The 16,605-nt window shown below is 59.3% G+C and overlaps 3 protein-coding genes and 1 long non-coding RNA gene across 4 annotated transcripts in view; 3 read left to right on the forward strand and 1 right to left on the reverse strand.

The window, feature by feature from the left end:
* Positions 1-430: 430 nt before the first annotated feature.
* Positions 431-3,223, forward strand: SLC25A34 (solute carrier family 25 member 34). The gene is made up of 5 exons (XM_017833489.1): positions 431-1,289; positions 1,817-1,882; positions 2,252-2,404; positions 2,479-2,613; positions 2,705-3,223. Exons 1-5 carry the CDS (start codon positions 840-842, stop codon positions 2,867-2,869), a joined length of 969 nt encoding a protein of 322 aa, XP_017688978.1. The 5' UTR covers positions 431-839; the 3' UTR covers positions 2,870-3,223.
* A 36-nt stretch (positions 3,224-3,259) lies between these two features.
* Positions 3,260-6,640, forward strand: TMEM82 (transmembrane protein 82). The gene is made up of 6 exons (XM_017833490.1): positions 3,260-3,353; positions 3,436-3,508; positions 3,701-3,875; positions 4,653-5,061; positions 5,951-6,138; positions 6,239-6,640. The coding sequence occupies exons 1-6, from the start codon at positions 3,275-3,277 to the stop codon at positions 6,302-6,304; spliced, it is 990 nt and encodes a 329-aa protein (XP_017688979.1). The 5' UTR covers positions 3,260-3,274; the 3' UTR covers positions 6,305-6,640.
* A 952-nt stretch (positions 6,641-7,592) lies between these two features.
* Positions 7,593-12,292, forward strand: FBLIM1 (filamin binding LIM protein 1). The gene is made up of 9 exons (XM_017833415.1): positions 7,593-7,631; positions 8,669-8,978; positions 9,749-9,954; positions 10,353-10,486; positions 10,597-10,678; positions 10,767-10,936; positions 11,016-11,194; positions 11,305-11,422; positions 11,734-12,292. Exons 2-9 carry the CDS (start codon positions 8,923-8,925, stop codon positions 11,845-11,847), a joined length of 1,059 nt encoding a protein of 352 aa, XP_017688904.1. The 5' UTR covers positions 7,593-7,631; positions 8,669-8,922; the 3' UTR covers positions 11,848-12,292.
* A 3,353-nt stretch (positions 12,293-15,645) lies between these two features.
* Positions 15,646-16,605, reverse strand: part of LOC108506457 — a 4,141-nt gene continuing 3,181 nt past the window's right edge. The window contains exon 2 of the long non-coding RNA XR_001877769.1: positions 15,646-15,764. This is a non-coding gene — a long non-coding RNA (uncharacterized LOC108506457). The remainder of the gene's footprint in view (positions 15,765-16,605) is intronic.

Here is a 16,605-nt window from a genome sequence, read left to right on the forward strand (position 1 = left end):
CCCGTTTATCCCCAGATCCAGGAGATATTCCTAGTCTAGACAAGAAATAAACAGCTATGGGGCCAGCCCCCAGCATCACCCACCTTGCCTGTAAACCCAGCCTCTGCTTTTGGGATCAAAACAGGGGTGTTGGGGGTATATCAGGGATGGGGGAGCCACTGGGGTGGGGAGGACTCACACCTCCCCACCCCCTCAGTAACCACCGGAGTGCCTCGGCCTTGGGGTAAAACAGGTCCCAGGGGGTCACTGTGCAGCCCTAAAAATAGGACTCCATGGCGGGGGGGAGGGACACCGACACGCCCCACACACCCCCCGGAGCTCTTTGCCCTGGAAAGCTCCAGTTTCAAAGCATTTCGGCGACCCCGAGAGGGATCAGCGCCGGCAGAGGCGGGTGAGACCCCCGCGAGCCCCCGAACGGCGGCCGCGAGCGCAACGAACCCGCCAGTCCCCGTCCCGGCCCGGGCTGCCCGCGGGCCGGGGGCGGCTGCCTGTGCCCCCCGAAGCCGCTCTCCCCCAGCTTCTGTTCCAGTTTTATCCCGCCTTTTTTTTCGTGCCTGTTTTTCCCTATTTGCGCCGGGGCGGCCCCATCACGTGAGGCCGGGCCGGGCTGGACGCGGCTGCCGGGGCGCTCCGGTACCGGGGGAGGGGGCCGGACACGCACCCCCGGCCCCGACCTTTGCCCCACATCCCTTCCCCAAACGGGGGGCTGGATTTGGGGGGGGGCGGTGTTGGTTTGCGGGAGGCGGCGCTCGCTCGCTCCCCCCGGCTCGGGGCGTTTTTCCCTGCGGTCCCCCCGGGAGGTGGAGCCGGGGCCGCCCCTGGGGCAGGTGCCGGTGGCGATGGGAGCCCCCGGCCCCGGATCCCCCTCCCCGCAGGAACCCGCGCCCCCTCCCCCCAAAAGGAGCTCCTCGGCCAAGGGGGTGCCCCCGGCCACCGACCTGGTGCTGGGGGCCACCGCCGGGTGCCTGGCCTGCTTCCTCACCAACCCGCTGGAGGTGGTCAAGACGCGGCTGCAGCTGCAGGGAGAGCTGCAGGCCCCGGGCACGTACCCGCGGCCCTACCGGGGGGTGCTGCGGGCGGTGGGCGCCGTGTGCCGGGCGGACGGGCTGGGGGGGCTGCAGAAGGGGCTGGCGGCCGGGCTGCTCTACCAGGCGCTCATGAACGGCATCCGCTTCTACTGCTATTCCCACGCCGAGGACGCCGGCTGGACGCGGTATCCCGGCGGCACCGTGGCCGCCGGGGCCGTGGCGGGGGCGGTGGGAGCCTTCGTGGGCAGCCCCGCGTACCTGGTGAGTGCTGCTCTGCCCCCACGGACCCTCGTGTGGGGGGTGTTTTGGGGAAACACACCCCCCCGCCAAAGGTTTGGCATCCTGGAGCTCGCTGCATCCTATAAACACCGGCTCCGGTGCATCCCTTCTCCCCATGCTTTGCTTCACCCCCCCCAAAACGTGGGGCTGCTCTGTGCATGTTCTCCCCTCGCTGTCTCCCCCAAATCCTCCCCCCCTGAAACCCAGAGAACTCCCCCATAAAGAAAATTTCCCAAAAGAAATTTAGGGTGTTTTCCCTCCTCCCTTTCTAGGGGGTCTCCCCAGTTTTTGGGGTTGCAGAGTCCCAGCAGTGGATGTTTGCAGGGTCCCTTTGCTCTGGGGTGGGAGGGGTTCAAGGCCCGGAGGTGCCACTTGGCAACACATCTGTGCCCCCCACATCTGTCAGAGGGGCTGAACCCCCCAAAATGTGCTGAGAAGAGATGGGGGGACCGCAGCTGGTCCCAGCTGAGGCTGAACAGGGTTTTGTCACCTGGTATTGTCCCCCCAAGGTCAAGACCCACCTCCAGGCCCAGACAGTGGCAGCCATGGCTGTGGGCTACCAGCACCACCATGAGGTGAGTGGGGAGGGGTCGGGCTGAGGGGGCACCCAGGATTTGGTGGCACCTTATCTGTGCACACTCCAGGCCCCAGCAGGCACGATGCTATTTTGGTCAGCAGGAATTTAAAGCTGTTGTTTGGCCGCTTGGCCCCATAACGATGCTATAAATAACGGCATGAGGACAGAGGGGGTGTGACGGGCACGTGGGGCTGGGACACCGAATCCAGAACCCCTGCGGTGCCTTCAAAGCCCTGGTTGGCTTCGTGTCACCAACAACCAACGTGGCTTTTGGACACTGGGGGGGGAAGTTTTGCCAGGGTGGGAAATTTTAGCCATGTGTGGGACGCACCATTCCCATTTTTCCCCTATTTCCTCTCTTCCCCAGAACATCGCCACCGCTTTCAGGAGCATCTACCGGCAGCACGGGGTGGTGGGGCTGTGGCGGGGGGTGACGGGCGCCATCCCCCGCGTGACCGTGGGCTCGGCCGTGCAACTCGCCACCTTCGCCTCCGCCAAGGACTGGGTCTGCGAGCGCCAGGTGAGGGGGACGCGCCGCTCCGGCCGCCGCTCCCCTGGTTTTTTGGGCAGAGCTGACGCCGGCGCTCCCCGCAGTGGTTCAGGAAGGGCAGCTGGTCGGCAGTGCTGGCGGGGGGGATGGTGAGCAGCGTGGCTGTGGCCGTGGCGATGACGCCCTTCGACACGATCAGCACCCGCCTCTACAACCAGCCAGTGGACGCCGACGGCACGGTAAGGCCGTTCCGGGTACGGCAGAGGGAACCCACGGCTTTTGCCGGGATTGCGTCTGGCAGGAGTGCACAGCCGGCTCCTCTCTCCCCAGGGCAAGCTCTACCGGGGCTTTTTGGATTGTATCCTGCAAATCTCCCACAAAGAGGGGTTGCTGGGCTTGTACAAGGGCATCGGTGCCGTCTACTTCCGCCTCGGCCCCCACACCGTCCTCAGCCTCTTCTTTTGGGACAAGCTCAGGGACCTGGTGCGGCACTAGCAGCCACCGGGGCCAAAGGATGGGCTCCCACCACCACCAAAGACATTAATAAAGGGGTTTTTCTATTTTCGGCGTCGTTTTGGGGTTTTTGGGGTGGTGGGGGGGGGGACGGCACCTGAAACGCTGCGATGCCTCGGGGTGAACGGCAGTGCCGGGGTGGAGGCGGTTGAAGGTGCTGGTGGTCCCCAAGCCCCTCCACGTGCATCCCATCACTGCCTTCCTCTCCTCGCCCTAATTTTCACCTCCATGGAGCAGCTGGAGCTGTGGCCGGAGCAGCTGAGCTCCAGCTGCTCTCGTTTGCCCCAGCAATGATTTACTAGCTGGGGTGGCCACTCCCAGCCTCCGCCGCACGGACCTTGGAGCCGGGGCCTGGCCTGGCTGTGCCGTGGCTCCTCTCCATCGAAAATGTTCTCCCTGGGGTCCTGGCTGCCAGCATTCCCTGGGCTGGCCTGGGGCTGGGCACTGCTGGATGCATTCCTGCAAGGTGAGAGCCCTGGGGGTGGCACGGGGGCAGCTCAGGGACAGGCCAGGGGACACCGGTGACCTGCTGCTGCCTTTCCCCACAGGGCTGGTGGGTGCCTGTGCTGTCTCAGTGCTCTGCAGCCTCATGAAGGTTTATCTCTACGTCCAGTGCCTGCAGTAAGCACCGCCCGGGGTGGGGGAGGTTGGTTTTGGGCATCTGATATTGGGATCTGCTGTTAGGGGGGTGGCTCTTGGCACCCAGGGGTGCAGGGCAGGGCCTGGGAAGCACAGGGTGGGTGTCTCTAGGGCTGTCACCCCGTTTTGGGTGACATGGCACCTGGCTCAGCATTCCCCCCTCACTGTCTCCAGCAACCCGGAGAGGCAGGCGGAGAAGGAGGCGATCCAGGGGCAGCGGGCGGTGCTGGAGCCGCTGCACGTGCTGGTGCTGACGGGGGTCCTGTCCCTGGTGGGCTCCCGCGTGGCCGCGCTGGTGGTGCTGGAATTCTCCCTGCGCGCCGTGTCCACCGTCCTGTCCCACGGCAAGGTGAGATGGGATGGGGGAAACTGAGGCACGGTGGGGAGGGAGCTGGGAAACTGTGGATCCCTGGTGGATTTGTTCAACCCCCATGGGAGATGGAAAGGCTGTGGTGTGGAGGGTCCACGTGTCACTTTGCACATGAACCCAGAGGGGCGAGAGGCCGATGGCCCCAGGCTGGGCCCAGCCCAGGGGGGGCACAGGAACAGGGCAGGGCCCGTCCCTGTGCTGGGCACGGCCGGGGCACCTCCAGCCCCGGGGGCACCGCTGGGACCCTCCGGACAAGGAGGACCCGGAGGGGCTGGAGCGTGTGCAGGGAAGGGAACGGAGCTGGGAAGGGGCTGGAGCAGCAGGAGCAGCTGAGGGAGCTGGGGGGGCTCAGCCTGGAGAAAAGGAGGCTCAGGGGGGACCTTCTGGCTCTGCAACTCCCTGACAGGAGGGGGGAGCTGGGGGGGGGGGCGGGCTCTGCTCCCAGGGAACAAGGGACAGGAGGAGAGGGAACAGCCTCCAGCTGTGCCAGGGGAGGTTTAGATTGGATATTGGGGAAAATTCCTTAATGGAAAGGGCACTCAGGCATTGGCACAGGCTGCCCAGGGCAGTGGTGGAGTCCCCATCCCTGGAAGTGTTCAGTAGGTGTGTGCATGTGGCACTTGGGGACATTTTTAGTGGTGGGTGTGACAGTGCTGGTGGGATGGTTGGACTCGATGGTCTTGGAGTCTTTCCCCACCTCCCGATTCCACGATCCCACGAACTCCTCGCGACTGACGGAGCCGTCCCCTCCCGCAGGGTGCCCACAGCAGCCAGCTCTACCTGCTGTGCCAGTACTCCCTGGGCTGCGGGGTGTCCTGCGGCCTCAGCTTCCTGCTGGAAGGGGCTCCCCACCGGAGCTGGAACCTGCTGCTGGCGGCGGGGCTGGCGGGGCTGCTGGCGCTGCAGTGCCGGCGCCTGGTGCGGCACGTGTGTGCCCTGTACGGGCTGCACAGCCGGGACCGCTACTGCGGGCTCTGCATCCTGCTGCTCTCCGACCGCCACCGCGTCCCCGCGCTGCTGCGCCGCGCCCTCGCCGTGGCCTTCGCCGTGGCCGACCTGGCGGCCGTGGAGCTCATCAACAGGGATTTCCTGTCCACGGCCGAGGCCGTGCGGTTCTGGACCCCGCTGACCATCTGCTACGCCCTGCTGGTGGTCTACATGCAGGGTGGGAGAGGGGCCGGGGGTGAACGGGGGTGTCAGAGGGTGGGGGGTCCTGGGAGTGGGGCAGTGGGGGGTGTTTTGGGGCTGTATGGGCCATCCTGGGATTGTATGGGGGGTATATGGGGCATCCCATGTATTGGGTTTAGGGTGAAGGGGGGTGTCAGAGAGTGGGGAATGCTGCATATGGGGTCTACCATATGCAGGATGGGGGTGTATGGGGCATCCCCCGGGGTTGTAGGGGGAATATATGGGGTATCCCAGAGGTGTATGGTGGATATATGAGGTTTCCCATGTATTGGGTTTGGGTGGGGGGGTTGGGGTGAAGGGGGGTGTCAGAGGATGGGGGATCCTGTGTATGGCGCAGTATATGGGGTATTTTGGGGGTGTATGGAACTGTATGGTGTGTCCCAGAGGTGTACAGTTGATATATGGGGCTTCCCATGTATTGGGTTTGGAGTGAAGGGGGAGTGTCACAGAATGGGGGATCCTGTGTATGGGGGGCATTTTGTGGGTGTATGGGGCTGTTTGGGTATTTTGGGGTCGTATCGGGGATATGTGGGGTATCCCATATATTGGGTTTGGGGTGAATGGAGGGTGTCAGAAAGTGGGGGATCCTGTATATGGGGCAGTATATGGGGTATTTTGGGGGTCTGCAGCACTGTATGGGGCATCCTGGGGGTGTAGGGGGTGGTATATGTGAAGCACCCCATATTCCCCCATGGAACGCCCCATGTCCCACTTGTGGGGCCAGGGAGGGCATGGTGTCCCCGTTGTGAGGTCAGGGAGGGCACAGTGTCCCCTTGGACGGGTCTGGGGAGGGCACAGTGTCCCCGTTGTGGGTCTGGGGAGGGCACAGTGTCCCCCCGTGTGTCTCCAGCGCCGTGTCCCCACAGAGGAGGCCCGGCAGAGCGCAGATGGGGGGCCGGTGTTCCAGACGGTCCTGGTGCGGATGGGCGGCCTCTTCATCCTCCTCCTCACCGTGGGCCGGTGGAGCGACATCCTGCACGTGCTGGTGTCGCTGCTGGGGGAGCTGTGGTGCCTGCTCCAGGCCGGGGTGCTGCTGCGGGCCTGCCGGGGGCAGGTGAGCCGGGGGCACCTCCCGGGGCCACCACAGCGGTGTGAGGGGCGGGCCCGGGGCCACGGGAGGGGCATTCCTGCTTCTCTTCTTCCTTCTCCATCAGGATTCCATCCCGCAGCCTCACTGGGAGAGACAGTTGGGATCTGGATCGGAGGAAACATCTGGATGAGCTGCGGGGTGTGACCAGACAGCAGAGACTCCGGGGTGGCTTTGCCTGGCACCCCCAGAATCCTCCCCGTGGGGACTAAGGAAAAAGGGCTTCCAGAAGGTGCCCGACCCCGTCCCATGGGATAGAGGAGGTCGGGGGGGAAGACTCATGTGGCCCCTGGTTTTTGGGGACCCCGTGAGGTTGCAGCACTGCTGGAGTTTGTTCCCTGGTCCCACTGGGATCGTGGGATGCTGATGGATGTCCCATCCTCACTGGCTGTGGGGCCACACTGTCACAGCGGAGGGGCTCCAGGGGGGCTCCAAATCTTGGAAAATAAAGTTTTTTCCAGCAAAATCCGTGGGCAGAGTGAGGTGGGGTCCTGTTGTGCCAGAGGGGGGCTCAGGGATGGGCACGGTGCAGCTTTTTGGAGGAGGTGGGTGGTGCAGTTCCTCCTGGAAAGGGAAACTGAGGCACAGAGTGGGGGGTCACCCTCTGACTGGGAGGTGCCCTCGTGTCTTAGCTTCCTCACCATGGATGTGCCATGCCAGGGGGCATGGGCTCTGGGAAGGTGGGGTGCAGTTTGAGGAGGGGAGTTCTGGCTGCCTGGGCATGAATCCCAAAGGATGGGGGGAGCAGAAGGGGGGGTGGGGGTGTTGGGAGCATCCTGGGGCTGGCTGGGGGCAAGGGGGCACCCTGGAGTGTATAGGGGTTTATGGGGCACCCTGGGGCTCTATGGGGGCACACTGGTGTCCCAGGGGTACAGAGAAGCAGTATGGGGCATTTTGGGGGTGTATGGAGTTGCATGGGGGCCACTGGGGGTGCCTGGGGATGTATAGGGATGTAGGGATTACCTTGGGGGTCTGTGGGGACACTGGGGGCACATGGGGCTGTATTGGGGCACACAGGCACCCCGGGGATGGGGGGTAATGGGGCACCCTGAGGGTGCCTGGGGCGATCAGGGGCAGTCCGTGGGACAAACTGGGGGGGTAGGTCATCCCAGAGCACAGAGGGGCACCCGAGGGGGCACGGGGCAGCGGGATGGCACCGTGGGGACATATGGGACACCCCTGGGTCCACGAGGCACCCTGAGGTCCCATGGAGCACTTTGGGGTGCGTGCAGCAGTCGGGGGTACGTGTGGCACCCTAAGGACCTGTGAGGCACCCCGGGGTGCACCGGGCACCCTAAGGACGTGTGCCTCCCCCGCCCGGGGCTGTGGGGCAGGCGGGGGGAGGAGGAAGGGAGGAGGAGGAGGAGGGAGGAAGGGGCGGTGATGCCGGGCGGCTCTGCCTCCCCGCTGCCCCCGCCGCGCCCGCGGAGCGCACGGAGGGACCCGCACCGGCTCCCCAGGTACGGGACAGGGACGGGGACAGGGCCGCCCCCTGAGGGGCTGCAGGGCCACCTCCGGGCAGGCGACACCCCCCTGGGCAGGGAACCTCCCCCCGCAAGGTACGACCTTCCCAGGTAGGGAACTGGGGCCACCCCCAGGTAGGGACCACTCCAGGTGCGGGATTGGGGACCCCCCAAAGAGAGGAGAGGGGGCACCCCAAATGGGACACGGGACCGCCAGGTGATGGGATAAGGACCACAGAGCCATCCTGGGATGGGACAAGTGGACCAAGACCCACCCCCAAGGAGGGGACTGGGGACGCTCCCAGGGAGGGGACGGGGGGGCTCCCTGGCAGGGGGTCACAGAGGGCCACCGCCCCATAGGGGACAGGGCACGCCCAGGTAGGGGAAGGGGGCTGTGGGGCTGCACGGCGGGAGACCGGGGATAAGTGAGGGGGACTGCAAGGCCACCCCCAGGTCAGGGACAAGGGGACAGTGGGACCACTGGACAGGGGAGACAAAGGGACCAAGCACTCTGTCCCCCCACCCCATCGCTTTTTCCTTGGGCATCCTCGCAGCACCCTCCCAGAGGTCCCTGGGACAGGAAACAGAGTTGGGGGACAGCTGTAAAGAGCTGTGCCCCATCCCAATTTGGGGGGCGTGAGGATGCTCCAAAAGTGGCCCCTCATCGATCCCACTTCAGTCCCCACCCCAGGAGATTTTGAGGAAGCCAGGGGAGCCTTTCCTAATGTGGCCTCAGCCACCCCAAACCAGGATGGAGCTACGTGGGGAGGGGTGGGAACCCCATAAAAAAGGAGGCAGGACCCCCATTACTGCACCCCTGGAGCCTCCACCAGCCCGATGGCCCCTGTCTGGGGGGACCCGGGGGGTGCCGCCGTGGGGCTGCCAGGATCCCGTCAGCCCCGGCACAAAGAGGAATGCGACGAGCACATGGTTCCCATTAACCCCGGAGAAATCTTTTTTTCTTTCTTTCTTTTTTGGTGTTGTTTTTTTTTTTTTTTTTAAGATTATTCTTTTTCCCCCCTAATTTTCCGCAGCTCGGCTGGGGAGGAGGAAAAGCGGCAGCTCTGGAGGGTGAGGATTTGGGCGAGGGCCGGCAGCGCCGGAGCCCGGCCGGGGTTTCGCCGGTGGGGAGGGAGGGGAGGAGAAAGAGAAGCGCTCGGGGTTCTTTTTCCTCTTTAATCCCTTCCCTGCTTGAGTCAGAGGCTGAAGTCACCGGCGGGAACATCCCGAAGCTGTTCCCCCACCTCGAGGGGAACTGGCTGCCCCCTGAGAGGATGTGCTGACCCTCATGAGCGGGATTCTGGGGGAGCGGAGCCGCATGAGAGCGGGCAACTCATCACACAGGTATTTATCAAGCTGCTGATTCACCTCAGGGGCAAATCCTGCTTCACCAATGCAGCACCCTGGCTAAAGCCTCGGGGTTCCCCCCCTTCCAAACCATTCCATTTGGGAAGGGGAAGCTTCGCCCCGGCTGTTTTTCCCATTGGGAAGTTGAAAAAACAGCCCTGTTCCTTCCTGAGCGGGGTTTATCGGGGTCGGGCGCATCCTGCTGGGGCTGTGCTCGGGGGCTGTGTCGGCGACAGGGATGTGGTCATTCATGGCACTGTGCCTCAGTTTCCCAAAAATAAAGGGGAAAAATTTTCTGGAAAAATAACGGGGTTCCACTGAGCTGGAAGTGATTAGTTGGGAATTAGGGATAAGGAGGGAGGGAACGGGGATGTAGAGACACTCCAAAAAAGGGGTTGCAAAGGCAAAGTCCTATGGCAACCCCATTTTTAAGAGGAAAGGTGGGGTTTTTCCTGCTGCCCACAGGGAGTGTAATCCCAGGTGGGAGCAATAAGAGGAAATAAAGGGGGTTAAAACACTTATAAAAGGGAGGGATTTGGCCACAGAGGCGTGAAAATGGGAGATTCCAGCTGCTGCTTCCCCAGGACCCTTTGCCCTGTGTCCTCCCAGGCACGAGACCTTTTACTGCCGTGACGTGGGACGGGGACGGTTGTTCCTTCTCCCTTTCCGGCAGGAGGGAGGCGGGTTGATGCCGAAGGGCAGCACGGCTGCAGGAGCTGCTGGTGCGCCTGGGAGCTTTATCTTATTTTCCCTAAAATCGACCCCAGGTCCAGCCTTTCCGCGGCTCCAAGGATGCTGCCAGGGAAGACAGAGAAGAGGATGGCTTCATCCATCTTCATCACTCTGGTACCACCACGGAGGGACGTGGCCACCAAGGAGAAAACCCACCAGGAGCCACAGCCAGAGTGCGCCGAGGTCCCCGGCACCAATCGCCCCCGGATCCCACCGTCACCCCCCACGCTGCTCAATGGAGGTGAGGGGTGTCCACGGGGGGCTGCGAGCGGTGCCGAGAGGATGATGATGGTGCTGAGGATGCTGTGGAGATGCTTTGCTAAAGGACACGCAGGCAGGAGGGGGTGGGGGGGGTTTTTTGGGAGTTATTCCCAAAATCCCTGCACCCATCCCGGGATGGATCCAGCTGGCAGGGAAGGGCTGTGTTTGCTCTCCATTGCCGGGCACTTATCGGTGCTGTTTGTCCCCTCCGCCCGGGATGGCGTTTGCTTTTGGGGCAGGTCAGCGAGCGCTGCTGCAAAGCTGTTGGGGCGCTACTGTGACAGGGCGTTACTGTGACAGGGCGTTACCGTGACAGGGCGTTCCCATGGTGGGACATTATCGCTCCCCTAAACCCCCCACATCTGTCTTTCGCTGCAGAAACCCACCCAACTGTGCCTGTGTCTTCATTCCCGCCGGTCCTCATCCTCTCTGAAGCCCCCCAGCCCTTGTCCGCGGAGTCGCTGTGTCCGGCACTGCAGCAACTGGACCTTGCGGCACCCGCCACCCTCCAGGTGAGGATAATGGGGTGCAGACCCCCCAGTGCCTCAGTTTCCCCACCTGCAGGAGCATAAATAATGTGGCTTCACCTTCCCCTGCTCTCCGGGCTCCTTCTGAATTAAAGCCACCCAAACTTTGCCAGGAGCAAGTGGACAAGCCGCAGCGGCAGGATGCGAACGGGTACCCAGAGCGGGACGGCTCCAGAGGTAAGGGGGACAAAGCCGTGCATGGGCTCATCCCAAGTTAGGGAGACTGAGTCAGGCAGCTCCGAACCCCTGTCCCTGCTTCCCACAGACATCTGTGCCTTCTGCCACAAAGCACTGGGGCCGCAGGAGCCGACGGTGGAGGCGATGCGGAAGCAGTACCACCCCGGCTGCTTCACCTGCCGCACGTGCCAGCGGCTCCTGGCCGGGCAGCGCTACTTCCAGAGGGATGGGCAGCCCATGTGTGACACCTGCTACCAGGTACCATCCTCTCTTGGGGACAGCCAGCACCCTCGGGGTGGGAGCTGGCATCTCACGCCGTGTGTTCCCTAAATCCCAGGCCACGCTGGAGAAATGTGCCAAGTGCCAGGGGCTGATCACAGAGCGCATCGTCCGTGCCCTGGGCAAGGGTTTCCACCCTGGCTGCTTCTCCTGCGCCGGCTGCGGCCGCGCCATCGGCGCCGAGAGCTTTGCCGTGGACGAGCAGGGCGACGTGTACTGTGTGCCCGACTTCTACAGGTTGGCAACGGGGGAGCGTCCCCCAGCTTGGGAGCTGGGATCTGGGAGCTGGGGTCTGGCTGTCCCTGTCACCCCACAGGGTTCACACCACTGCTGTTTGCCCCTGCCAGGAAATATGCTGCGGTTTGCAGTGCCTGCCAGCGCCCCATCGTCCCCTCTGAGGACAAGGACACCTACAAGATCGAGTGCCTGGGACGCAGCTTCCACGAGAGCTGCTACCGCTGCGAGGTACAGCCCTGGCGGGGCTGGGGGCCCCCAAAGCCGAGGGGGGGGCACTGAGCCTTGGCTGGCACAGGGTCCACAGCCCCCAGGGTTATTTGTTATCCCACAGTTTATCTTGTAAGCGATGGGGAGGGGGAAATAAATCAATCAATCAGGTGGTGGTGGTGATGATGTATCTGGAGGAGACCTTCGGCTTCGCAGGATTTTGATGTAGTTTGTGCTTTTTCCAAGCGCTGGTGGGTTTTGCAGGAAAACGGGATGTGATGCAACGTGAGGACCCCCTAAAACATGTTGTCCCTTTCCCCTCTCACCCCCAGAGCTGTGGGACGCCACTGTCCCCAGAGCTGACGGAGGACGGGTGCTACCCCCTGGACAGCCACCTCCTCTGCAAGTCCTGCCACGTCCGCTGGCGGAACGAGTCGTCCTGCTGAGACCCCGCGCCTCATCCATCTCTGTCTTCCAGTGCCAGCCACCAGAAAGGGGGTGTTTTGAGGGTGACCCTAGGTGTCTGCTGCACCTCAAAATTCCTGCAGAACTGGTGTTTTCATCTCCAAAATGTACCTGGGACCCCGACACCCAGGGCTGGCCAGGGGAGCAGCGTGGATGTGTCCCGACACAGCTCTGCGCTCACCATGAACATGAAATACCCTCACAGAGCAGCAATGGCAGAGCAGAAGTTTTATTCTTTATTTCTTTTTTAAAACTCCTTCTTCAAGGCCAGTTTGGTTTTCTTGGGTGTTTTTTCTTCCTTCTTGAGCTTCTTTGGGGTTTCACTGAAATATTTCTCTCTGTAGAGAGTGGGCACTGATTTAGTTACTCGCAGTTAAATAAAACCCCGAGTCTAAAAACTCTCATTCCTTTCATCCGCCCTGCATTCCAAACCTATCAAATCTGAGTTTAAAAATAAGGGAAAAAAGCCACTTTTTGGATTTTATAGGCGTGGCAAGTCAGGTCATTCAGGTCCATAACAGTTGATTTTGGGGTACGGCTATTTGGCAGATGCCACTGTCACCCGGGGGAGAGCCAAGGTTGTTTTTTGGGAGTGTATTTGGGATTTGGTGATTTCTTGGCATTGATAAAAGGGTTTTAGGTGGTGATTTGGGGTTTTTTTGCTGGCTGTCTGTCCTGGAGCCGGCAGAGGGCAGCTGGAGCGCAAATTCCTCCATCAGGCAGCAAAACTCCAGCTAAATGCATCCAACAGCCCCATTTCTGCACGTTTTTCGAGATAATACCACTCTGTCATCGGAAACTTTTTGATCTTCTCTTAGTCCAAGCCCCAAACCAGCAGAAATTAGACCATTTCTCTGCACATCCAACATCTGCACAACCGATGTTGCCGGTGCTTGGTGGTTTTGTTTGTGAGGGCGTTGCAAACCAGGCAGAGAAACATCTCAACTTTCTTTTTAACCGAAAGTGCTTAAAAAGCCACAAATAGAGAGCAGAAAATAGCAAAAGCATGGGAGATGATGTTTAATGCTTTCCTGATGGAAAGAGGGAGCTGTAAACAAAGAAAACCACCACCAGAGCAGCAGCTCTGGGCTCCTGGTAACCTCCGACATCTCTCTGGCGTGTGCTGTATTTATGAATGAAGGGGTTAATGATGGTTAATTAATCACATCAACAACTATTTCCTGACGACTCTTCCCAGTCTACAAAGCCGATTACTCAGCGTTCATTAACGAGCGTCTCCAGCCCATCAATCAGCTCGTAACTCGCTATAAACAAATTTATAAATAAGATGTTAAAGTTGCGGTTTGTCCTGGTCACGTAAGTTGGTGGCTTTGGTGGCTTTGGGTCTCGTTGGGCAGGAACCTCGTGTCCCATGCCAGGGAATTCCCGTGCTCAAAGTCAGCTCTCTCTCTTTCCAAAGTTTGTCATTCTGTGGAGAAAACCAGGCATCAAAATGATGCTAAAAAAAAGTAAAAAGATGTGGTGGTGGCCAAAGGGAGCAGGAAAGGGAAGACCCAGGAGTTGCTTGGTTTTGTGTAATAAGGGTATTTTTCCAAGCAAGGTTTTTGGGGAGGATGGAAGTGCTGACGCTGAGAGGTGTTTTGGATGTGTTATTCCAAGCTGTGCTATCCCTCCACAGAGGAATGGTTGGAAGGGGTTGGATATTTCCCCCACAAAGCAACCCAGGATGCACTGTTGGCAGTGGGACTGCGGTGAGTTTTGGCTGGAGGGAGGCAGGGAAATGCTTTTATTGACATGAAGCCTTGGAGAAGGTCCTGGAAAGCGAGGAGAAAGGAAAGGCACAACTGGAGAGTTTGGCAGTGCAACAAATGGATGCAGAAATGGTCAGATTTGGCATGTTTTTCCCAGAGCGGAGGATGACAAGGGGCAGGGGTGGATGGACACGGAGGTAAGAGGATAAAAGGCTGATTTAAGCCTTTTTCTTCCCAGATAAGAGGAGAAGTGTTACTAGCCGAGGCACAGGGAGCGTCACTATGGAAAGCACAACCTCATGTTTTCCCTCGGGAGGATCTCGAGGAATTTCAAGCTGCGTGCAGGAGAGAGATCCTGCAGGGGTGAGGCTGCGGGAGCTGGATCCCGTCCTGCTGCCAAGCAAACCCTCGCCGGCTGCGATGGCTCAGCCCACCCTTGAGCTGCTCACCCTGTCACGAGCACTCCTGCGAGTGCCCAGGTTTGCTGGCAAAAGTAAACTGAACACATCCCACGTGGAGCAATAGGATTTTGGGGGGTTGGGATTCCCCAAAACCTTGTGGAGCCCCCCAAGACCACCCAGATTTAAAAACCATTTGAGGTCTCTCATCCCAGTGGCAGTGGCCAAGGGCAGAGAGGATCCCACCCCTCTGAACGCCACTGGCTGGGCCCTGCCCTTCCCTCGGCTGCTGGAATAAGCCCGGCAGTCCTTGCAATCCCTCTTGGCAGGCTGAGGAGAGCGGGAAGGACCTGGCTGCCCTCCAAGGAGCAGCAAATGCAAATATTTCTTCACTCCAGGCTGGGTGCGGCTGCGGATAAAATTTCCTCAGGCTTTCCCAGCGAAGGTATCCGATATCCTACTCTGCTGCGAGGCCAAGTTGCTCCCGGGAATACAATGGTGCATCCCATAAGAAACCTCCAAAGATTATCCTTCTTGCAACTTGGACTTTTAAAAAGAGGTTTTAAATTAAATAAGGAGCTGCCAGGTATGGGTGTAGTGGTTTTAAATCAGTGGTTAAAGTGTGGCTTCGTAGCAAAAAAGACCTTTTTGCAGGTTTTGTTGGCAAATTGGAGATTTTTGGTGTGGCACGAGGAATGTGAGATGATAAAGGGAAAAGGCTGGAAAGTGCCTTTCCCCCCAGCATCCCCTTGGTCAGCTAGGAGAAATGGGAAAAGCAGAGGGAGGGATGAGCTGGAGAGGGAGGGATGAGCCATATTCCTTGTGTGCCTTTGCTATGCCATCATGACTTCCAGGGTGCTGGGAAGGAGCTGGAGCAGAGGGAAACACTGCAGGAAGGGAAACTGCAGCTGAAACAGTGCCCAGGGCTTTCCTGGCTGGAAAAGGCACTGGGAGCAGGGTTGGGTGCTGGTTTTCTCAAATAGGATGGAAAGAGCTACAGGAAAACAGGGTTTTTCCTTTGGATGTCCCAGGTTAATGGCAGCCACATCCCAGCTGGCTCGCTGCAGTAACATTCTTCCCCACAGAGTGTTCAGATCTATTTCCTGCACTTTCCTGTCACCAACACAACCTAAAACCCCAACATTTCTTAAATGAAAAGCAGTCTGATCCTGCTGGGTAAGAGAGACAAGGGAAAAACAGCAGAGATTATGTTGGGAGCAGCCAAGTCCTAGATTTCTCCGGCTTCATTTTGCAGCACAGGTGGGATATATATTAAAAAGAAGAAAAATGCAATATTCTAATATTCTCCTTCCCCCTCCCCATTTTCCTTGCAAAAGTGAACCACCCACTGATGTAGTTTTAAAGCACATCAGTTTTGATAACACAAGGGGAAAAGGATGCAGACTGATGCGCAGGCGCGTTACCAGGCTGCAAGCACTATTTATAAATAAGCAAGTGCTGCTTATTTATAAAAAAAACACCAAAAACAACAAACCAACAGATAAAAAGCCCAACCCACCCTATTTCTGAAAATAGACACACAGCACATGCCTGCAAATGGGGTTTTGTCATTTTGTATCCCAGATTTCCTTCATCCTATCGGCAATTTACAGCATCCCGCAGCCTTATTTCCTGAAAATTAACAATTTTCACCCAGATTTGGCTTTGAGCAGTTTAAGTTACATCTTTATTTTGCTGGACTGTCCAGTAGAGCCTGTGAGGTGTTTTATTAAAAATTCCAGATATTTCTCGCAGAGGTTATCCTGTTTGTCAAGGCGGCTTATTGACCTTGGGGAAAAAAAGGTAGAGGAGAAGGATGATAAGTACATAAATAATGGCAGCTTCAACCCCTGCAAAGGAGAAAAGCGGTGGAAAAGCAAAGAGTTAAGCATAAAATATATAATCAATATATCATATATAAATATATAATAATAATGTATCTCCTAATTCTCTGGGCAGCTAAACTTTCCCTTACAGCCCAGCCTGGGGAATATGCTTTAATCTCATTTATTGGATTCCTTCGTCCGAGGACGGATCTTGCTGAAGTGATCAGGCTCCTGATGGCGTATTAAGGGCGACACGTTTTGTGAAGAAAAAGAGAAATAAATGCTAAAAGGAGGTTTCTGGCTGACAAAAGGAAGCGGCGGCCGGGGCTGCCCCTCACGGCCGCCTCAGGCGCTGCCCCCCCCCGCCTCGCTTCACAAAATGGCCGCCCGGCGGGCCCTCGGTGTGAGGCGACAAAATGGCGGCGAGCGGGCAGCGAGGGGAAGGATGGGCGAGGGGCGGCTGCGGGGCCGGGGTGGCGGGCGTGGGCTGAGGCCGTGCCAGGAGTACGGCGGAGGGGCTCTGATCTTGCGCGAATTCCCTCCGGGCAGGCAGCGAAAGCGCTGCGGGTGAAACCTGACCTTCTTCTTTCCCCCCCTCCCTCCTCCCCTTTTCTCCTCGCCGCCTTTGTAAAAGGATGTGAAAATGCCCAGAAATGCGCGTTTTCACTCGTCCATGGCGGAGCCCTCCGTCTCCCCCTCACGCTTCAGCTCCCCCCTCCAGTTCCCCCCCCGCCTCAGGCGCCATCGCTGCTTCCCCCCCCCTCCCCGCCCGCTCTGGCGTTACCCCTAAAATATTGTATCTT

This window comes from Lepidothrix coronata, unplaced genomic scaffold, assembly GCF_001604755.1.
Source record: "Lepidothrix coronata isolate B3197 unplaced genomic scaffold, Lepidothrix_coronata-1.0 Scaffold214, whole genome shotgun sequence".
Classification (NCBI taxonomy): domain Eukaryota; kingdom Metazoa; phylum Chordata; class Aves; order Passeriformes; family Pipridae; genus Lepidothrix; species Lepidothrix coronata.